The following is a 24,116-nucleotide window of genomic DNA, read 5'->3' on the forward strand; positions in this document are numbered from 1 at the left end:
GGGCAATGCGGACATTCTGCCTCCCCATCGGCCTTATGATTGTGCTATTGAGCTAATTCCCGGTGCCACATTGCCAAAGGGAAGGTTATATGCTTTATCCGGGCCAGAAACTGCGGCCATGAATGAGTATGTTAAGGAGAGTCTAGGGAAAGGATTTATCAGGCCATCTAAATCCCCATTAAGTGCAGGCTTCTTCTTTGTGGAGAAAAAAGATGGATCACTCAGACCTTGCATTGACTTTAGAGCCCTGAATAAGATCTCAGTTAAAAATACTTATCCTCTGCCGCTGATTTCTGTCCTCTTTGATCAGCTGCGTTCGGCTGTGATTTTTTCTAAAATTGACCTGAGGGGAGCATATAACCTCATCCGAATCAAGTCTGGAGATGAGTGGAAGACGGCTTTCAGTACTCAGTCGTGTCACTACGAGTATCTGGTGATGCCGTTCGGCTTGTCTAACGCTCCGGCAGTTTTCCAGGATCTCATTAACGATGTGCTCCGTGACTTTCTAGGAAGATTCGTGGTCGTTTACTTAGACGACATCCTGATCTATTCTGACTCAATTGAACAACATGTTACCCAGGTGCGTCAGGTTCTTCAAAAATTACGTGAAAATCATCTATATGCCAAGCTGGAGAAGTGTGAGTTTCATGTCACGGAGGTATCCTTTTTAGGGTACATTATTTCCCCTCGGGGATTCTGCATGGAACCTAAGAAGCTCCAAGCCATCCTTAGTTGGGCGCAACCCATCAACTTAAAAGCAATTCAGCGCTTTTTAGGGTTTGCAAATTATTATAGAAGATTTATTCATTCTTTTTCCGACCTGGTTGCTCCCATGGTGGCACTGACTAAGAAGGGAGCGGATCCTACCAACTGGTCACGTGAAGCTGAGTTATCCTTTCAGGCCTTGAAACAAGCTTTTGTCTCAGCTCCAGTCCTCAGACATCCCAACCCAGAATTGCCCTTCATTGTTGAGGTTGATGTCTCGGAGGTAGGAGTGGGGGCTATCCTATCTCAAAAGGATCCGGAGTCTCTGGAACTACATCCTTGTGCCTTCATGTCCAGGAAATTCTCATCCGCTGAATCCAACTACGATGTTGGTAACCGGGAGTTACTGGCTATTAAATGGGCTTTCGAGGAGTGGAGACATTGGCTTGAGGGAGCAACACATACCATTTCAGTATTGACTGACCACAAAAATCTTCAGTACATCGAATCAGCTAAGCGGCTGAATGCCCGGCAGGCTCGTTGGGCTTTATTTTTTACTCGTTTCAAGTTTATTATCACCTTTAGGCCAGGTTCCAAGAATACCAAGGCGGATGCCCTGTCACGCAGTTTTCTTCCAGTTCATAATAACAGTCCTGTTACTCCCATACTTCCGTCTTCAGTCATTTGGGCAGGCCTCACACAAGATTTATTTACCCAGTTAAAGCAGCTTCAACATCAAGCTCCTGGAAATACTCCTGCTGGTCGTCTTTACGTCCCTGAGTTTTTGAGAGCTACTGTTTTGACTGAATTTCATGATAGCAAAGTTGCCGGGCATCCGGGGATCTCTAAGACTTTGGAATTAGTCTCCTGCTCAGTATGGTGGCCTGGTCTTTCTAAAGACATTAAGGAGTTTGTTTTTTCTTGTCAGGTCTGTGCACAGCATAAGGTTCCCCGTTCCTTGCCTATCGGGCAACTTATGCCCTTAAATGTTCCTCTCAGGCCATGGTCTCATATTTCCATGGATTTTGTGGTAGACCTCCCTCTGTCAGCCGGATTCCGAGTCATATGGGTGGTAGTGGACCGTTTTAGCAAGATGGCTCATTTAATTGCTCTTCCCCGACTGCCATCTGCCCAGGGATTGGTTGTTTTGTTTCTCCGCCATGTTTTCAGACTTCATGGGTTGCCCACTGATATTGTTTCTGATCGGGGTCCACAATTCATTGCACAATTCTGGAAGTCCTTTTGTGCCTCATTAAAGATGAAATTGTCTTTAACATCCGGTTACCATCCCCAATCCAACGGGCAGACCGAGCGAGTTAATCAATCATTAAAACAGTATTTGCGTTTGTACTCAGCCAAACTCCAGAATGATTGGTCCGAGTTTCTTCCTTTGGCGGAGTTTGCTTACAATAATTCTTGTCATTCCTCCACTAATGTGTCTCCATTCTTTTCAGTTTTTGGTTTTCACCCCAGAGCTAATTCTTTTTTTCAACATTCTTCTGTTTCCTCGCTAACCTTAACCTCTCATCTCAGAGTCATTTGGAAAAAAGTGCACCTTGCCCTCAGAAAAGCGGCATTTCGAGAGAAAATTTTTTCGGACAGGCTCCGACGTCCTTGCACTTTTAAGGTGGGAGACAGGGTATGGTTGTCGACTCGTAACATTAGACTTCGACAAACCTCAGCTAGATTGGGCCCCAAATTTATTGGACCATTTCATATTATTAAAAAAATCAACCCAGTTGCTTTCCGGTTACGTTTACCAAGAGCTCTCCGGATCGGAAATACGTTCCATTGCTCCCTGTTGAAACCATATGTTTCTTCCAGTAGATTTCCTCGGAAGATCTCTCAGGGGAAATCACCAGTAGATGTACAGGGACAACAGGAGTTCTTGGTGGAGAAGGTTCTCGATTCCAAATTGTCCCGGGGTCAGCTTTATTTTCTGGTGCACTGGAGAGGCTATGGTCCAGAGGAAAGGTCTTGGGTCCTGGATAAGGATCTCCATGCCCCGAGGCTCAAGAGGGCATTTTTTCGGGAATTTCCTCGGAAACCTGGCTTTAGGGGTTCCTTGACCCCTCCTCAAGGTGGGGGTACTGTTAGGCGCCGGGGTCCGCTCGTCGGTGCGGCCCGGCGCCTAGCAACCAGGGACGCCGTGCGCGTACAGCCGCCGGCTCCCTGGCAACGCTAGACGCCGGGCGCACGGAGCCGCACGGACCTTAGCAACGGGGACGCCACTGGCGGACCGCGTTCCCCGTTGCTGGGTCCATTTAAATTAGTAAGGGCACCTGTTTCCTGGCCGTGCAGCAAGGCAGCTGCACGGCATTCATGCAATCAGCACTGGCAGCAGTTGATTGGAGGGCTTCGGTTTATATGCTCTTGCAGTGCCTCACACAGACGCCGGTAATAGCTTCCTGCATGCTGTATTTGTTTGCTGAGAGTGTTTCCAGTCCTGCTGTATCCGGTCGTTCCTGTCCTCAGTTGTCCTGCACTCGGAAGTCGTCATCTGTTCCTAGAGTCCTGACTGAGCACCGTTAAACATCCAGTGCTGTTCGTGAGTCGCGGCGTAGCCGTGTGTTGCGGCTTGGCCGCTTTATTACTTATTATTTATTATTTGTGTTTCGGAGCTTTTGCGGAGGATTCCGCTCCCACAGATCCACTCTGGTATCCAGCGGTGCTGGGTAGGAGTAATGGACTAGTGGATTTTGGTTGTCCTTTTATCTGGCGGTTTTTCCGCGCATACTTCAAGTTTGGTTAGTTAGCTTGTTGCCCTTGGCCTGTTGTAGTCAGAGGTCCTCTTGTCATCATCCTGCCTCGGATTTCCCTTTGTCTCTCACTAAGACCGGGGGGCACCGGAGTTGGGCAGACATAATCCGCCTTTCAAACGTGGCTGCCAGGGGCTCAAGAAACCATAGTCTCGCAAGGGATTTCCGATAGCACGGGTGAGACAATAGAGTTAGGGCGCCAGGGGCAACTAGTCTTTCCTGCTCCCGTAACCAGCATTCCCTTCCAGTACTCTGGCCATTGTCATAAGATCTCCTCCGGTCAGGAGTACTGGAATCATAACACATTGAGCCATCATAAAACAAAGGTTTCACTATCTCACTCAAAAAATTCCGTATTTCGGAATATTCCGTATTTCGGAATATTTGGATAAGGGATACTCAACCTGTATTAAACAATGGCACAGTATTGTACTGTCAGTAATTTACACATAAGGAGTATAACAGATCAAGGATCCAATATAAATGTATACATAGATGATAACTGTTTTGCAACTTTGAACAACGAACCAGAATTAAGCCCTTGCTAGTATTGGCAAACTTTACATTATACATGGTTTATTATGTTCAAAACATACCTGTCCTTAAGGTTGTTGAACTCCTTCACAGCATTAACTAAAACAACAACAAGCTTATAGTAGGATTCTCGAACTTCTCTATGGAGTTCCGCACCGCAGCCTTCCAAGTGACCAAAATAGCTATAAAATGGACAAACATTATTTTGGTAAAACAGTTCCTTGAATTTTATCTGTGTATAATTTAGAGATGAGCGGGTTCGGCTGTAACGCCAGAATTAACACTAGTTCGGTTTTATACAAATTTTTATTATTGGCTATCCAAAACACGTGACATCCATGAGCCAATAAGATGCCGTTTTGAGAACTTAGTAAATCCGAGCAAAACCGAAGCCGCTCACCTCTAATATAATTGTACAGTTTGACTACTGGAATGAATATTCAACATTTTAGTAGTGTATTTAAAACATACATTTGTATGAACAACTGCACACACACTACATATCACTGCATAGCTCAAATAACATCAACACAGAAGTTTCTTATTACAGTATTTTTCTCTTTCATTCATGGGTGACACTGGAAACACCGGGTATACTGTAGGTGGAACTGGATGAGTCTGGGCATCAAAAGATTAAGCTCTGAACAGCACAGGCTTCTCTTCTCTTCCCCTATATCCCACCCCCTGCCTGCAGCCTTCAGGTTTTTTTTGGCACCCAACAGAGCTGGGCCTATTTTTATAGCAGATTCTGCAGCTGTACTTTAAACTTTTATTTAAAAAAAAAAATTCTACAGTTACTATTATTGCAGCCAGCAGCTGCAGACACCGAAACAGTCACCAGTCGCGCCACCGGAACCCAGCACCGGTGGCCTGAGCACTGTCGACTGGGTTTGAGACACCTGCCGGTCCCCGGAGCACACAGCTAGGACACAGGGATCAAAAAAGACATGCTCATATTACAATGTGTAAATATGGAAGTCGACAATGCTAAAGCCACGTCTTGTACTTTACGGCCATCCTCACCATAAATCCTAACCAGCAACTCTCAACAGTAGTGTTAATTAAGTAAGACAAAGAGGTAAGGATATGGGTTTGTGAAGAGGTTTATAAAAAGAAAGTGTCCTAATAAAGTGCACTACGCTTTATCATGTTCCAAATAATGGCAGTGGAAAGATGAATATTGCTGTACAGAACTAGTTCTTTCCATGCCAATTCAATTTCTCACTCTGTTTAGAGATGTCAAATGGGGCTTACAATTATCTGCAAGGTGCCTTCAGAACAGACGTAAATACACTCTACATCAATGTATTTTCGTTCATTCCTTCTCACACACACCATAGAGGTGCACAGAACAATTAGTGAAGTTTACTTATACCCCTTATCTACAGACTTGAAAATCCCAGGTTATTGCATATGAATGCACAACAACCCAGGATTTTTGTCAGTGGAAACGGCTCCACCCAAATCCAGTCACACGAGCATCCTTCCTGAGTACTTTGCAGGGTCTTACATGGCAAACACCCAGGAGTGCTGCAGTGGAAACGGGTAACCTGGGTCATCTGACCCGGGACCTATTCACAACATTGGGAGAGACGCATTCCCGGCGCAAAAAAAATGAAGTCATCTCCAAGCGCGGGTACTGCACCGATGTGCAGTGTGAACGATGCTCTTGTGTGGGAATAATTAAGGACCGGTGCGGGCAGTGTGAACGAAGCGGTCCTGTGGGAATAATTCAGGGCCTGCGCTGCAGTGTGAAAGGGGTTGGTTTGTGTCTGACCTGGTTCGGCTGAGTGTTCCAAATCCTGGGTCAGACCATGGATTTTAGTGGAAATGAGGTGTTACTGTAATACGTGGTAATGTGAGCAGCCCAAATTATCAAGCAGCACATTGGAGAGAAGTGAACTGACTCCTCCAACTCTATATAATCCTGACTATATAAATCCTTTCTTTGCTTGTACTAAGCAGAAAATGCAAAAAACTCAGACAAAGAAATAATAAGGCTTGAAGTAGAGTGTGAATTAAAAATGTCACTATAGCAACAGAAAAACATTTAAAGCCAAGGAAAAGTGACCAGAAATCAAGTCACACCATGAAAAAGAACAGCATACAGCATATGTCATGCCACAATAAATGGTTACATAAATGCCAGGTCAGTGACGATCACTCCACTTGTGTCAGTTATAAGGTTATGCATTGTGAGAAGTATGAAGCAAACACGACCTTTAACCTTGCTGCCTTCCTTACACCTCTAGGTGTAGATTTTTAATTGTTAACAAATGAGTCTAAATTAATATTCAACTCCTGTTTGCAGCACCCTGAAAGGTACTGTATGTGAAAATAAATAAAAGGTCTCAACATTAGCGAAGTACAGCCCTGTGCTTACTTTGTGAAGTCGCTCTGGCAGGCAAGGAGCTCCAATAGAAAGATCACACAGGGAGGTTGGAAGAAGTGAGGTTTCCCCAAAGTATCAAGACACTCTTGAATAATCTTAAGAACCTTTAAGATACTTTCAGCCTGTGCTTTTCTGAGGGACAGAACCTGCAAAACACTTGTAGAAAAAAAAAATGAAACGTTACCTTTGCAGGTCCAAGTTAAACAATGCTAGATGGGTGGAATTTAAGAGTTCATTGTTTCAGCCAAAACTTTTGTTTAGAAAATTACTTTCATTATCCACAACTTTTGAATTCTTCTGTGTTATACTCGCTGAAGACTCAAACACCTACACTAGTATAATTTTTCTATATTTAAGGTTCTTTACTTTTAAAAGGATAATTAGAACATGTTTATACCAATGAGTGATCTGCTTTGATCATCTTAAACTGGAATTATTCTTAAGAACTTCAACTAAAAGCATTAAGGTCTAAAAATAACAAATGTCATGAAAAGTTCTGTCATTACCTTTCATGGGAAATTGCTGGATCCTTTACAAAATCTAAGACACTCTTCACAATGGGATATTTTTCTTTCACTGTTGGCACCATCTTTGGCTCCTCCATAGAACGGAATGAGAGCAGCCTCAGCCTTGCCCGACTGAATGGGGCTTTACGTGTTGGGGTGGGAGGGGGGGATGAAGTATCTTCCACCTTTTCTGATGATTTCATTTGAGAGCCTACCGGAGTCTCATATTTAAAAAGTTCTGGCTCCTGCCTTTTCTGAGAGTCATGGTCAGGCACTTGAAATTTTCCCATCAGACTAGGATGGGCAGCCTCAGGAGAAGCGGTAACGGGGGAGGAGCTTGAAGCTTGAAAATCAGCCTCCACAATTGAACCTTTGCGCAAATTTAAACTGCATGCTGTTTTCTCTTCTGCGAAATTGAAGCTGTCTGATTGCAACCTTAACATTGTAGGTGAAAAGTTCAGCAGCAGAAGACACTTCTCAATGCACTGCTTTGCTGTAATTCATATAAAAAATAGAAATAAATAAAATATACTATATACATACTAGAACACTCACAAATATTTTTTTAAAGAAATACTCAAGGACAAAAAGGGATTATTTTTTTTATCATGGTCCAGAACATTGTGCCTCATTTAAAGTGGACCTGTACCATTGTTTTAAACAACCATGTACTGTATGACCACTAATGTGCACTTAAGCATGCTAAAACCAGAACCATTTGATAAAAGAAAAGTCGTGCTCTGTTTCTTTTAATATTGATAGGTCAGATTAAAGGAAGTTTGTCTGATGTATTGCATATTGCCGTATTTACTCAAGTCAGTGACTAGGGATTCATTTTTGGAGATTATGGGAGTTATTCAGGTTTGTTAGCAAACCAAAAAAACACAGTAATGGGCTAAACCGTGTGCACTGCAGGCGGGGCAGATGTAACATATGCAGAAAGATTTAGATTTGGATGGGTTATATTGTTTCTGTGCAGGGTAAATACTGGCTGCTTTATTTTTACACTGCAATTTAGATTTCAGTTTGAACACACCCCACCCAAATCTAACTCTCTCTGCACGTTACATCTGCCCCACCTGCAGTGCAACATGTTTTTTTGCCCATTAGTGTGCTTTTTTGGTTTGCTAACAAACCTGAATAAGGCCCTATAACAGTATTTAGTGAGCGATGTCTGAACTAATATATCACTAAGAACTTTTAGAACATTGAAGAAAACGTTCAGCTTTATTTTGTGAGTCTACTCCTACACTTATACAAGTTCAAAAGAATCCATCAATATAACAAACTTTGATTTATATCTTCTTTTCAAGCATACAATGATAATGCGGATAACAGTAGTGTCTGTTAACCCATCACTGGGAGACAGGACAAAAATAATGACTTAAAGCTTTAATTTGTGGATATGAGCACCCTAAAAATGTCTAAGTTTTAATATATGAGCTCCAATACACTTCAACCTCACACACACAGACATATATATATATATATATATAGGCAAACAGTGGAGACATGCAGCGGCACTCAGAGACTGATCCCAAAAATTAAGGTGCAAAAGTAGATTGTTTAATCCATAAAAGCAGCAACACAAAAGGTGACCAACGTTTCGGGGCGCTAACGCCCCTTTGTCAAGGTATCACCTTGACAAAGGGGCGTTAGCGCCCCGAAACGTTGGTCACCTTTTGTGTTGCTGCTTTTATGGATTAAACAATCTACTTTTGCACCTTAATTTTTGGGATCAGTCTCTGAGTGCCGCTGCATGTCTCCACTGTTTGCCTATACTTATTATACCAGAGGGCACCGGAGCAGCAATTTTGGGGTGAGTGCCAGCTCTCTTTGAAATATATATATATATATATATATATATATAGTTTGTACAGCCGTACATGTGAGGGCACCAGCGCAGTAACCGCTAGTGTCGTGGAGTGCCGGTCCATTTATTTATTACACACACATAGTTTGGTAAGGCTATGCATCCCTGACAGTCTACGCAGTAAATTTAGTCCTTTTTCAAGATATTGATAGTGGATTCAAATCTTGGTTTATCTAAAATGAGACCCTCATACCAGAATTCAACCAAGAAATAGCAGAGCTTGAAAGCAGAGTTGGAGAACACAGTTGTATCAACATCAAATCCCACCAAGGCATTGATTATGCATAATAAAAAGTAGATTCAATCCAATGTTTTAAATTTGATGTTTTAATAAATATGTATCAATCAAGTCAACAAGAAATTGTCTGATAATCTTTGTTGGGTGAACTCTGGTTAGGGTCTCATTTTAGATAAACCAAGATTTCCATCCTCTATTCATAACTTGAAAAATAATATTTTAGACCAGTGATTTTCAACCTTTTTTTACTCGCGGCACACCGAACAATATTTTCAAATTGCCAAGGCACACCATCAGTTCACCCACAGGAAAAAAACAAAACAAAAAAAACATACATTGGCCCTCATAGTAAAAAACAAATCCACACATACATTGGTCTACACAGAAAAAAACAATCACATTGCTCCCCACTTAAATCATGTTGCTCCCTACATAAATCCTATTGCTTCCCACATGAATTATTCACATTGTTCCCCCCATATATCCTATTGCTCCTGACAGGAGAAATAACATAACAAATATTAGTCCCTACCGGTCAACTGTCCCTCAGTGGCGGGGGTTGTTCATAGTGGAGTGCTGCGAATATTGAGCAGTGGGCGGTCGGGCAGGTGTGAATGTGGGTGGGCAAGGAAAGCTGTGGATGCAGGCGGGAACTGGAAGTTGTGTATGCAGGCAGGTGGGCTGGCTGAGTGGTGTGACGCGGTGGACGTGACCTATGATATCACACCGCCGTGTCACCAAGGCATAGGTTATGGCCGGAGAATGACTGATCCTCTAAGAAGAGCCTGGGCCAACAGTTCACTCTGAAGGTGCAGGAAGCTGCTCTGGCTCCGCGGCACACTTTGCAACTGGTCGCGGCACACTAGTGTGCCATGGCACACTGGTTGAAAAAGCCTGTTTTAGACTATCAAGGATTTTGGTCTCCACTGGCAGAAGACATACTGGAAGATCAGCAGCCATCACCCCCCCCCCCCCCCCCCCCGCTTTTGAACCGTATATGCATATGCATTTTCTCTGCCCAGATTGCAAGAGTTCTAACAATTGGAATCAGGAGTGCAGGCACGTTACATCTTAAACAGGTCTGTATTTTTGCCCTTCCATTCCCAATTCCTAGAGGTGCCACAGTTATGTTTAACTGAAACCTACAGGATTGGAGAGAGAGCATCAAACAAAAAAGGATAACAGGAATGGTAAGCTCTTATAACATCATGAAACACCGCCACATAGAGAATGAACAAGAATGCAGTAAAGATATAAAACGTGGGTGCCTACTAACCCCAAATGAACTTAAAAAAAAATGTATTTAATGTAAGGATAAAAATCCTGTTTTCTCACCCATAAAATTGGGTCACACTGGAGGTCACAAACTGGCTCTACTTGTTAATACATTCTGTGGAACAGTACAAAGCCTTCCCAAAACTCCCCTTACAACTGTTCAGCCAAAACCTGGTGCTGCGCAGCCAGGAGGCACTTACCTGCTAGAAAGTGCCTTGTGAGGGCAGGCTGTCCTACCCCCCTCCTAATTAATCACAAAAGTATTCCCATAGCAAAGGACCACATCCACTGGAGAGAAAAATAGGATTTTGGTTACCTACCGGTAAATCCTTTTCTCGTAGTCCATAAGGGATACTAGGGTCACTTAGTAAGATGGGATATAGTTTGGGGTCCAAAGCAGCCGGTACACTTTAAATTTCTTCACTGGGTGTGCTGGCTCCACCCCTCTATGCCCCCTCTAACAGCCAGTCTAGGTAAAACTGTGCCCGAAGGAGAATGGACATACCCGAGAGAAGGAACACAACAACGAGTGGTGAGATTCACACACCAGCACACCACAACATAAACCGACCAGCAACTGCTGGTAACAAAACGGCAACAGCTGAACAAGCAAACTTTTACAGAAAAAAAACCTGCAGAAAAGTCAACGCACTGAGGCGGGCACTCAGTATCCCTAATGGACTATGAGAAAAGTATTTACCGGTAGGTAACCAAAAACCTATTTTCTCTAGCATCCATAAGGGATACTGGGGTCACTTAGTAAGATGGGGACGTCCCAAAGCTTCCGGAATGTGCGGAGACGTCTGCAGCACTGCCTGCCCAAACTGGGTATCCTCTTCAGCTAGGGTATCAAACTTGTAGAACTTCACAAAAGTGTTCTTCCCCGACCAGGTAGTGGCTTGGAATAGTTGCAAGGCCGAGACTCCACGGGCAGCCGCCCAGGAAGACCCCAAGGATCTTGTAGAGTGGGCCTTCAGAGACTGAGGAACAGGTAAGGCTGCCGACACAGAGGCCTGTTGGATAATAAGCCTAAGCCAATGAGCAATGGACTGCTTAGAAGCAGGGCAACCCCTTTTTCTGCGCATCAAAGAGCACAAACAGGGAATCTGTCTTTATGATCCGAGCTGTCCTCTTGACATAGATCGTCAAGTCTCGCACAACATCCAAATGCCTCCGGAGGAGCAGAAGAGCCAGAACTAGACGGGACCACAATAGGTCGGTTCAAGTGGAATGCAGAGACAACCTTCGGCAGGAACTGCTGCCTAGTCCTGAGCTCTGCTCTGTCTTCGTAAAAGACCAAGTATTGACTTTTACACGATAAGGCCCCCAATTCTGAGACACGTCTAGCAGAAGCCAGGGCCAGCAACATTACCGTCTTCCACGTGGGGTACTGGTCTTCTACCGCCATCAAAGGTTCAAACCAGGAGGACTGTAGAAACTTCAAAGCCACATTCAAATCCCAGGGTGCCGTTGGCAGCACAAAGGGACGTTGTATGTGAAGTATCCCTTGCAAGAAAGTCTGAACTTCTGGCAACACTGCCAACTTCTTCTGGAAGAAAATAGAGAGGGACGAAATCTGGACCTTGAGGGAGCCCAGACGTAGGCCCATATCCACTCCAGCCTGTAGGAAACGCTGGTTCCTTAACAATACCAGCGAAGCTTTTTGTTGAGCCAAGAAGCCATCAGGTCAATCTGCGGGCAGCCCCACAGTTCGGTGATCTGCCGAAACACCTGTGGGAGGAGGTCCCACTCTCCTGGGTGGAGGTCGTGACGACTCAGGAAGTCCGCTTCCCAGTTGTCCACCCCAGGAATAAAGATGGCAGACATTGCTCTTGCATTTTTTTCAGCCCAGAGGAGTATCCTTGCCACTTCTTGCATGCAGGCTTTGCTCTTTGTTCCTCCCTGTCAATTGATGCCAAAGCAGAGAAAAGGCCTGAAGCAGAGCTTTGTAGAGAGTTCCAGAATGTTGATCGGAAGTAGGGCTACGTGGGAGGACCACCTGCCCTGGAACTGACCCCCTTGGGTGATAGCTTCCCATCCCCGCAGACTCGCGTCCGTTGTGAGGAGGATCCAATCCTGAATCCCGAAACTTTGGCCTTCCAGCAGTTCTCAGGCACTGTAGCCGCCACAGGAAGAAAACCCTGGCCTGAGGTGAGAGGCGTATGATCCGATGCATCTGAAGATGTGATGCGGACCACTTGCTCAGGAAATCCAATTTAAATGTTCTGGCATGGAACCTTCCATACTGGATCGCCTTGTAAGAGGCTACCATCTTTCCCAACAACCATATGTAAAGATGGATGGATATCCGATTCAACCTTAGAATCGTTCGGACCATCTCCTGGAGCATCCTTGCCTTGTCCTCTGGGAGGAATACCTTCTGAGCCACTGTATCCAGAAACATTCCCAGGAACAGAAGCCGCTGAGTTGGCTCAAGGTGAGACTTCTGTAAATTTAGAATCCACCCATGATGTGACCGAAGTTGAATAGTGCGGTTGATATTGAGCAATAGAAGCTCCCCGGATCTCGCCTTTATCAAGAGATCGTCCGGTAAGAAACGATGATGACCCCATGGACTCGGAGCTGGGACATCATTTCCTCCATCACCTTTATGAAGACCCTCGGAGCCGTGGACAGGCCAAAGGGCAGAGCCTGGAACTTGTCGTTCAACAGGGAAAACCGCAGGTAAGCCTGGTGGGGCGACCAAATCGGGATATGGAGATAAACATTTTTTATATCCAGTGAAACCATGAACTCCTGTTCTTCCAGACCCGCAGTCACTGCTCACAGGGATACCATCTTGAACTTGAAAACCTTTAGGTAAGGGTTCAAGGATTTTAGACTCAAAATGGGCCTTACCGAACCGTCCGGAGTCGGTACCACAACAGGTTGGATTAGTATCCCCTGTTTTCTATATGAGGCGGAACTGGAACTATAGCTTGGGTCTGACCCAGTCTTAGTACAGCCTCTTGTAATATCTCCCGCGATTCTTCGGAATGTAAAGTGGAGTGAATTTAAACACTCTTCATGCCAGGGTAAACAGATCTTTTACCCAGGGATCCTGGCAGGAGCTTTAACTAAATATTCTGAAATATTTTAGACGGGCCCCTACCCTGGAATCCCTTAGGAGTGGAGGACCACCTTCATTCTGAAGTGTTTATGGAATAGACATGGTGCTCTGTTTTTGTGATCCTGTAAAACTAGTCTGTTTCTCCTCTGGTGCCTCTGTTGCATTGAGGCACCACTTGCACTGCCCCCAACACTTGAAACCCTAAGATGATGAACTCGGGTAAGTACATCTGGTGGGCGTAGCCACGACGGTAGGTACGTCGACCCACCGGTTGTGATCCGTGAGATTCCTTAACCCAGCATTCACTAACCACTGACGTAATCATAAGCTCTGCGAGCAGACAATGTCATAGTACTACTGCAGTCCCCGGTTAATGCGCGGAGTGCACAGAGCAAGATCTTTACCCATTTCCCTGTTCTAAATTTTCATATAATATATGGCTCTCAGATAGTGGGCGTATCAGACGTGAAACTAATACTACCCTTGATCTAAGATACTACTCTTGATCTTGACCAGAAGTCCGAGAGGACTTAGTATATGTCCCCCTTAGTCTTAAATTCATGGGTTAAAATTAAATAAACAGCGAAGGCCTCGTAAATTATGATCACAAGCAAGTCGCACACATTGCGGTGAACTGAATTTTTATGCTGAATTTGGTTTCTGAACTAAAAGACATTTGTATTAAAACCCAAATTTTGTTTTGTCCTTCCAGACCAGAACGACTACCCCCAAAGCCTGAAAGACACACAGAACAAGAGGACTTTCCTCGTCCCCGTAGAAAGTTCCATAGTAACTTTCAGGGTGGGGATCTCAGGAGATTTATAACGCATTTATAATACCTCTTTACCCTGTCTTCTGTGGTGGAATCAAACAATTGTTCTTGGAAATGAAGACAGACTCCCACCACAAGAGATCGTGGTTGGGCCTGATATCTGCGATCCAGACTCAGAACTCTTCAAGACTGGCCAATGGGCTTTTAAAGTCCTGCCTCGACCTTCTTGAAAAGGTCTACCTGTGACCTCTAAGTCTAGGTGCATTAACCAGTAAGGAGGAACTCTCCACACCTGTGGTCCAAGTCTCTATTAGAAAAGACGGCTGAAGGTGAATTCTTGCATCCATCATGACCGTTCACATCACCTATGTGGCTCTAAGGCTTTCCATAAATGTTGCACCAAAGTGAGACATACTACCCATCTACATATGTGTCCTCCTACATCCTTGCTGCTGTCACGTTAAACAGCCCTTTCAGTCACAACATGCAGTGACTCGGTAGCGCCGGGCATCTAAATGTGTGACTTTTTTGTTTAAATGCCTCTAGGATACATTGCTATGTGAATAGGATGCACAAGCAGCTTATGCTGATTAAAATATGTGGCATGCTTATATTGTGTGTGTGACTGTATCTGCATATGAACTGCTATGCTACAGTATCTTCCTAGAAATCACTGTAATGTCATAATTATAATTTTATTTATAAAGCGCTCTTTCTCCAACAGGAGTCAAGGACTCATTTCGTATGCAGATACAGCCACAGACGCACACATAATATAGGCATGCAACATATAATTTTAATCATCATAAGCTGCTTGTGCGTCGCATAGTGATGCAAATAAGACGCATTTTTGGCAAACAAAGACGCCAGACATTAGCAGAGCTGTCGGCTGACTCACGCCAGGCACCTATGCTGCAAGGCGTACAGAGACCAGATATGTGAGGACACATTCATATGACTGTAAGCCCTTTGAAAGCGGTTATAAGCCAAAAAATGTGAATTATTCACCCATGGGGAGGCCATGACATACTTAAGTGCGGCTCGAGCCATGAGAAAATGGACTTAAGAAAGCCCACCACCACGTTTAAGTCATCCATTTGGTACGTAAAACTGCAGATGGAAAACTTCACAATGGAGACATTCACAACCTCAGGAAACTAATTATTCGTATACTCAATGGAAAGTGGATAAAAACCTGCATGGTACCAAGAACTTATGGACCAACCTCATGATGCAAAGAAGGAAATTAAAATGGATGATTTGCCTAATGCTTAAACTATAAGCGTCTAGGACATCAGGTATCTCAGTTTCTGCTAGATCTCATGTGCTTGGCACACTAGACAAACTCAAACATACACGTTCCACTGACCCAAAGTCTCATGCTTAAATTAGGAGAAAGACCCCAAGTCACAATCAGGCAACTCTTCACCCTGTTCAAGAGATGAAGGGTGAGATTCAAATGATATATCGCGCCCAATTTCTTTTCTAAAATGATCTCCGTTATCGTGCATATTGCGCCCATAGTAATCAGGTTTAGCTGTGTAAAGGGTTGGGTGCCTCAGTACTCCAGGGGTAGCGAGCTGAAATAATGATACAATGTCCCTGAGGGCAGAAACAGAACAGGTGTGGAAAGGGGTGAAAAGAATTGAATCCAGCCCGAAGAGTCAGTCTGACTCATCCCAAGCCAGGAGCACAGGCATCCAGGTACACTTGTGATGTAGCAAGATCCAGTATTCAAATATTTTTTTATGGAGTAGAAAATCATTAACACAAGGACAAATTATATATAATTCCTCTAACCCAAGCCAGCTCTTCCAAAACAGGTTCTACCCCCCATTTTGGTAGCTAGAAACAGACTCAAATAATACCTTGGACAACCGGAAGAACAGCATCCCCCCATAACTCCCAGAAGCAAGACACCAGCTGAATACACTGAGCAATGGAGTCAGCCACTGACCTCACCCTGGCTGGTTCCACAACCGTGGATGTCTTACTCACCGGCAAAATGCAAAAGACGGTAGTAGTCGTTTGTCTCATCGGCAACTTAATGGCAGTTTAAGCACATAGCTCACTTGACAGGAGTACCCCTCCCAAACTTTTGTTAAAAACTACAAAGCAGGAAACCGCTTTATAACAAAAAACCAGAATACGATCAGAAACCAGCGAACCTGCAATACAGCCCTCCAAGAATAGTAAACCCGAAAAAACTGATACTCTGAAAAACTACCCCACCAGACCTGGTATCTCACTGCTACCAGACTATATAATTGGAGTGACGGAAGCTCTGAAAATGGCTGCTGCCTCTGATGTTTTTTCATTTTTTTTAATTTTAATAATTGTGAGTCTGCCATGGAGGTGGAGAATGGTTCCTTCAGCCACTTTAGCCATAGTGGGGCCTTAATGTCTGCAGTACTCTCTACCTCACCTAGCTACTAGACCACACTGCAGTCTGAACCCCTGATAACCCATTGTAGCTTTTCCCAATTACCTTTTCAAGCACTTGGGAAAAGATCTACCTATCTATTGTCGATTGCAGTACCCAATCGATAGCACAGGAGACCTGGTTTCTGTGTTTAGTGACAAGGAATCTACATTGTTGTGAGTGGGGGCCTGGCATCGTAATCATCACTGGGGAACTTCTACTCCCTAACCAGATGCCAGGGCAGTGTGAGGGTCCAAGAATTCTTTCTTTTGACCACTGCGTTAATCCATGTTTATAACAATAAATGCAAAAGAAAACTGGCAGAAAAAAAATAATTAAAAAAATCTAATGTCTGGTCACTTTAACTAAAATCTAAGGATTATGCAGATATGGAGTATACAGGGGGAGGCTCGACAGAACAGTTTAAGATTTAAAATGGCTGTACATCTGGACCTACTCTGTTTATACCCAAATGTATCCAGTGTCCCCTAACTGAATGATGCAGACATAGTAAGTTAAAAAAAAATATCTGATTGTCTCAGTTCAACAAAGAAACAGTGGTGGGAGTAACATCATTGACACAATGGTCCTCCAAAGAAGGATGTAAAGATCAAAGCTTTAGTTATGTGGTTTGGTCAAAATGAGCTCAGGCAATCTGGGGATTTAGGAATATTCAAAGACCCAAATTTCCTTTAATGGCTAAAATTGTTGCAGGTGTAATTCAGCTAGACCATTAAGCGGGACACGTACTAAGCAGTGATAAAAGTGGAGTAGTGAGCAGTGGAGAAGTTACCCATGGCAACCAATCAGCATTGGCGTAACATTTATAATTTGCATACTATAAAAGTATACAGAGCAGCTGATTGGCTGCCATGGGCAGCTTCTTCATTGGCTCACTTCTCCACTTTTATCACTGCTTAGTACATGTCCCCCTTAGTATTAAATTCATGGATTAAAATTAAATAAACAGCGAAGACCTCATAAATTATGATCACAAGCATTGTGCATTGGTGGTCATTCAGAGTTGTTCGCTCGCTAGCTACTTTTAGCAGTAATGCAAACGCAAAGCCACCGCCCTCTGGGAGTGTATCTTAGCATAGCAGAATTGCTAACGAAAGATTAGCAATTCTGCTATTAAGAACTTCCTTGCAGTTTCTGAGTAGCTCCAGACCTACTCCTAGATTGCGATCCCCTCAGTCCGTTTAGTTCCTGGTTTGACGTCACAAACACACCCTGCGTTCGGCCAGCCACTCCCCCGTTTCTCCAGCCTGCGTTTTCTGCTGGCTCGCCTGAGTATTTTACCACACTCCCGGAAAACGCTCAGTTACCACCCAGAAACACCTACTTCCTGTCAATCATTCTCCGATCAACAGAGCGACTGAAAAGCTTAGTTCGCCCGTAAGTAAAATAGCATAGTTTTGTGTAAAATTGCTTAGCGCGTGCGCCCTGAGATGCATACGCATGCGCAGAACTGCCGGATTTTAGCCTATTAGCAATTCTGCTAAAAATAGCAGCGAGCGAACAACTCGGAATGACCACCTGTCACTAGAGGTTGCACACATTGCTAGGAACTGAATTGCCCCATTATATGATTGTAAGTGAAGCAATAGCGGTGCATGTATTTGTTTTGCTTATATTTTGTTTGTATTGTGCTATTGAGAATACTTAAATACAAAATTAGATTTTATAAAGCGCTGCAGAGTATGCTGGTCCAATATAAATAACTACAGTAAGTCATAATTTTTGGCATTTACATGTCAAATTAAAATAAGAATTTACTAACCGGTAATTCTATTTCTCGTAGTCCGTAGTGGATGCTGGGAACTCCGAAAGGACCATGGGGAATAGCGGGCTCCGAAGGAGGCTGGGCACTCTAGAAAGATTTAGGACTACCTGGTGTGCACTGGCTCCTCCCACTATGACCCTCCTCCAAGCCTCAGTTAGGACACTGTGCCCGGACGAGCGTACACAATAAGGAAGGATTTTGAATCCCGGGTAAGACTCATACCCGCCACACCAATCACACCGTACAACTCGTGATATGAATCCCAGTTAACAGTATGAAACAACTGAGCCTCTCAACAGATGGCTCAACAATAACCCGATTTAGTTAACAATAACTATGTACAAGTATTGCAGATAAACCGCACTTGGGATGGGCGCCCAGCATCCACTACGGACTACGAGATAGAATTACCGGTGAGTAAATTCTTATTTTCTCTAACGTCCTAGTGGATGCTGGGAACTCCGAAAGGACCATGAGGATTATACCAAAGCTCCCAAACGGGCGGGAGAGTGCGGATGACTCTGCAGCACCGAATGAGAGAACTCCAGGTCCTCCTCAGCCAGGGTATCAAATTTGTAGAATTTTGCAAACGTGTTTGCCCCTGACCAAGTAGCTGCTCGGCAAAGTTGTAAAGCCGAGACCCCTCGGGCAGCCGCCCAAGATGAGCCCACCTTCCTAGTGGAATGGGCATTTACAGATTTTGGCTGTGGCAGGCCTGCCACAGAATGAGCAAGCTGAATTGTACTACAAATCCAGCGAGCAATAGTCTGCTTAGAAGCAGGAGCACCCAGCTTGTTGGGTGCATACAGGATAAACAGCGAGTCAGATTTTCTGACTCCAGCCGTCCTGGAAACATATATTTTCAGGGCCCTGACAACGTCTAGCAACTTGGAGTCCTCCAAGTCCCTAGTAGCCGCAGGCACCACAATAGGCTGGTTCAGGTGAAACGCTGACACCACCTTTGGGAGAAATTGGGGACGAGTCCTCAATTCTGCCCTATCCATATGGAAAATCAGATAAGGGCTTTTACATGATAAAGTCGCCAATTCTGACACACGCCTGGCTGAAGCCAAAGCCAATAACATGACCACTTTCCACGTGAGATATTTCAGATCCACGGTTTTTAGTGGCTCAAACCAATGTGATTTTAAGAAACTCAACATCACGTTGAGATCCCAAGGTGCCACAGGAGGTACAAATGGGGGCTGAATATGCAGCACTCCTTTCACAAATGTCTGAAACTTCAGGTACTGAAGCTAGTTCTTTTTGAAAGAAAATCGACAGAGCCGAGATCTGTACTTTAATGGAGCCTAGTTTTAGGCCCATATTAACTCCTGCTTGCAGGAAATGCAGAAAACGACCTAGTTGAAATTCCTCTGTTGGGGCCTTTTCGGCCTCACACCATACAACATACTTCCGCCATATGCGGTGATAATGATTTGCTGTAACCTCTTTCCTAGCTTTAATAAGCGTAGGAATGACTTCCTCCGGAATGCCCTTTTCCTTCAGGAACCGGCGTTCAACCGCCATGCCGTCAAACGCAGCCGCGGTAAGTCTTGGAACAGACAGGGCCCCTGCTGTAGCAGGTCTTGTCTGAGCGGCAGAGACCACGGGTCCTCTGAGATCATCTCTTGAAGTTCCGGATACCACGCTCTTCTTGGCCAATCCGGAACCACAAGAATTGTGTTTACACCTCGCTTTCTTATTATTCTCAATACCTTTGGTATGAGAGGTAGAGGAGGGAACACATAAACTGACTGGTACACCCACGGTGTCACTAGAGCATCCACAGCTATCGCCTGAGGGTCTCTTGACCTGGCGCAATACCTCTCTAGTTTTTTGTTTAGGCGGGACGCCATCATGTCCACCTGTGGACGACCCCACTGATTTACAATCATTTGGAAGACTTCTGGATGAAGTCCCCACTCTCCCGGGTGGAGGTCGTGCCTGCTGAGAAAGTCTGCTTCCCAGTTGTCCACTCCCGGGATGAACACTGCTGACAGTGCTAGTACATGATTTTCCGCCCATCGGAGAATCCTTGTAGCTTCTGCCATTGCCATCCTGCTTCTTGTGCCGCCCTGTCGATTCACATGGGCGACTGCCGTGATGTTGTCTGACTGGATCAGCACCGGCTGGTGTAGGAGCAGGGATTTTGCTTGACTTAGGGCATTGTAAATGGCCATTAGTTCCAGAATATTTATGTGAAGGGAAGTCTCCTGACTTGACCATAGTCCTTGGAAGTTTCTTCCCTTTGTGACTGCCCCCCAGCCTCGTAGGCTGGCATCCGTGGTCACCAGGACCCAGTCCTGTATGCCGAATCTGCGGCCCTCCAAAAGATGCACTCTGCAGCCACCACAGAAGAGACACCCTGGTTCTTGGGGACAGGGTTATCAAGCGATGCATCTGACGATGCGATCCGGACCACTTGTCCAACAGGTCCCACTGAAAAATCCTGGCATGGAATCTGCCGAATGGAATTGCTTCGTAAGAAGCTACCATCTTTCCTAGGACCCGCGTGCAGTGATGCACCAATACCTGTTTTGGTTTTAGGAGGTCTCTGACTAGAGAAGACAACTCCCTGGCTTTCTCCTCCGGGATAAACACTTTTTTCTGGACTGTGTCCAGAATCATTCCCAGGAACATTAGACGTGTCGTCGGGACCAGCTGTGACTTTGGGATATTCAGAATCCAGCCGTGCTGGCGCAGCACTTCCTGAGATAGTGCCACTCCCACTAACAACTGTTCCTTGGATCGTGCCTTTATTAGGAGATCGTCCAAGTATGGGATAATTAAAACTCCCTTTTTTCGAAGGAGTATCATCATTTCCGCCATAACCTTGGTAAATACCCTCGGTGCCGTGGAGAGTCCAAACGGCAGCGTCTGGAATTGGTAATGGCAATCCTGTACCACAAATCTGAGGTACTCCTCGTGAGGATGGTAAATGGGGACATGCAGGTAAGCATCCTTGATGTCCAGGGATACCATGTAATCCCCCTCCTCCAGGTTTGCAATAACCGCCCTGAGCGATTCCATCTTGAACTTGAATTTTTTTATGTATGTGTTCAAGGATTTCAAATTTAAAATGGGTCTCACCGAACCGTCCGGTTTCGGCACCACAAATAGTGTGGAATAGTAACCCCGGCCTTGTTGAAGTAGGGGTACCTTGATTATCACCTGCTGGGAATACAGCTTGTGAATCGCAGCTAGCACCGCCTCCCTGCCTGAGGGAGCAATCGGCAAGGCAGATTTTTAGGAACCGGTGGGGTGGAGCCGCCTCGAATTCCAGCTTGTACCCCTGAGATACTATTTGAAGGATCCAGGGATCCACCTGTGAGCGAGCCCACTGATCGCTGAAATTCATGAGGCGGGCCCCCACCGTACCTGGCTCCGCCTGTGGAGCCCCACCGTCATGCGGCGGACTTGGAAGAGGAAGCGGGGGAGGACTTTTGCTCCTGGGAACCTGCTGCTGTGAGGGGACATGGGGTAAAAATGCTGACTTCCCAGACGTTGCTGTGGAAACTAGGTCGGAGAGACCATCCCCAAATAATTCCTCCCCCTTATAAGGCAAAACTTCCATGTGCCTTTTGGAATCTGCATCTCCAGTCCACTGGCGAGTCCATAAGCATCTCCTAGCAGAGATGGACAATGCACTTATTTTAGATGCCAGCCGGCAGACTTCCCTCTGTGCATCTCTCATATATAAGACTGAGTCTTTGATATGGTCAATCGTTAGCAGAATCGTGTCTCTGTCTAGTGTGTCAATATTTTCTGACAGTTTATCCGACCACGCAGCGGCAGCACTGCACATCCATGCTGACGCAATAGCTGGTCTAAGTATAATGCCTGAGTGTGTATATACAGACTTCAGGATCGCCTCCTGCTTTCTATCAGCAGGTTCCTTAAGGGCGGCCGTATCCTGAGACGGTAGTGCCACCTTTTTAGACAAACGTGTGAGCGTTTCCCAACGTAACCTATCCTCTGGCGGGAAAGGGAACGCCATTAGTACCTTCTTAGGAATTACCAATTTCTTATCAGGGGAAGCCCACGCTTCTTCACACACTTCATTTAATTCATCTGACGGGGGAAAAACTACAGGTAGTTTTTTCTCCCCAAACATAATACCCTTTTTTGTGGTACCTGGATGTAAATCAGAGATATTTAACACCTCTTTCATTGCCTCAATCATGTAGTGAATGGCCTTAATGGGCATTAAATTTGACTCATCGTCGTCGACACTGGTGTCAGTATCCGTGTCGACATCTACTTGTGCCATCTGAGATAGCGGGCGTTTCAGAGCCCCTGATGACTTTTGAGACACCTGGACAGGCACGAGCTGAGAACTCGGCTGTCCCGCAGTCGGCATGTCGTCAAATTTCTTATGTAATGAGTCTATACGTGCACTCATTTCTTTCCATAAGCACATCCACTCAGGTGTCTGCCCCCCAGGGGGTGACATCCCTTCTAAAGGCATCTGCTCCGCCTCCACCTCATTATCCTCATCAAACATGTCGACACAGCCGTACCGACACACTCCACACACACAGGGAATGCTCTATATAGAGGACAGGACCCACAAAAGCCCTTTGGGGGGACAGAGTGAGAGTATGCCAGCACACACCAGAGCGCTATATAAGGCAGGGACTAACTGAGTTATGTCCCTTATAGCTGCTTTTTAATATAACTATATACTGCGCCAAATTAAATGCCCCCCCTCTCTCTTTTTTACCCTTTTCTGTAGAGTAGTCTGCAGGGGAGAGCCAGGGAGCTTCCTTCCAGCGAAACTGTGAGGGAAAATGGCGCCCAGTGTGCTGAGGGAGATAGCTCCGCCCCTTTTCCGCAGCCTATTCTCCCGCTTTTTTATGGAATCTGGCAGGGGTATTTACCTCATATATAGCCCCTGGGGCTATATATTAAGGTATTTTTGCCAGCCAAGGTTTTTATTGCTGCCTCAGGGCGCCCCCGCCAGCGCCCTGCACCCTCAGTGACCGGAGTGTGAAGTGTGAGAAGAGCAATGGCGCACAGCTGCAGTGCTGTGCGCTACCTTGGTGAAGACTGATGTCTTCATGCCGCCGATTTTCCGGACCATCTTCTTGCTTCTGGCTCTGTAAGGGGGACGGCGGCGCGGCTCCGGGACCGAACATCAAGGCTGGGCCTGCGGTCGATCCCTCTGGAGCTAATGGTGTCCAGTAGCCTAAGAAGCCCAAGCCGGCTGCAAGCAGGCGAGTTCGCTTCTTCTCCCCTTAGTCCCTCGCTGCAGTGAGCCTGTTGCCAGCAGGTCTCACTGAAAATAATAAACCTTAGACTATCTTTCTTCTAAGAGCTCAGGAGAGCCCCTAGTGTGCATCCAACCTCGGCCGGGCACAAAATCTAACTGAGGCTTGGAGGAGGGTCATAGTGGGAGGAGCCAATGCACACCAGGTAGTCCTAAATCTTTCTAGAGTGCCCAGCCTCCTTCGGAGCCCGCTATTCCCCATGGTCCTTTCGGAGTTCCCAGCATCCACTAGGACGTTAGAGAAATTAGGCTTTTGTTTGTAAAGCATAGCCCTCATTTTGGGAAAGAGAATATTCTGCTTAAACAGACACAATATACCTCGGGCGGTATCCAATCACCCGCGGTCATTGACCGTTGGTAATTGCTTCAACAGGGGCTAGCCAATGAGCCCCGATATGGCGCCGGAAAACACGCCTTATTGGGGATTTTGTTTCACCTACATTAGGCAGGTGACAGTAAATCCCCGAAAACTGCCCCTTTCAGCCAACGAAAACACAGATTTCACTGAACCT

General features: G+C 45.4%; 1 protein-coding gene across 3 annotated transcripts in view; it reads right to left on the reverse strand.

The window, feature by feature from the left end:
• The window catches only part of ZZEF1 (zinc finger ZZ-type and EF-hand domain containing 1), a 404,243-nt gene that overhangs the window by 140,261 nt on the left and 239,866 nt on the right, over positions 1–24,116 (reverse strand). For all 3 annotated transcript variants that reach the window (XM_063953702.1, XM_063953701.1, XM_063953700.1), the window contains exons 29-31: positions 6,897–7,389; positions 6,382–6,546; positions 4,061–4,180 (exon numbers count right to left, since the gene is read on the reverse strand). In XM_063953702.1, the coding sequence (XP_063809772.1) occupies positions 4,061–4,180; positions 6,382–6,546; positions 6,897–7,389 (778 nt within the window). The remainder of the gene's footprint in view (positions 1–4,060; positions 4,181–6,381; positions 6,547–6,896; positions 7,390–24,116) is intronic.

The sequence above is a fragment of the Pseudophryne corroboree genome, chromosome 2 (assembly GCF_028390025.1).
Source record: "Pseudophryne corroboree isolate aPseCor3 chromosome 2, aPseCor3.hap2, whole genome shotgun sequence".
In the NCBI taxonomy this organism is placed as follows: Eukaryota; Metazoa; Chordata; class Amphibia; order Anura; family Myobatrachidae; genus Pseudophryne; species Pseudophryne corroboree.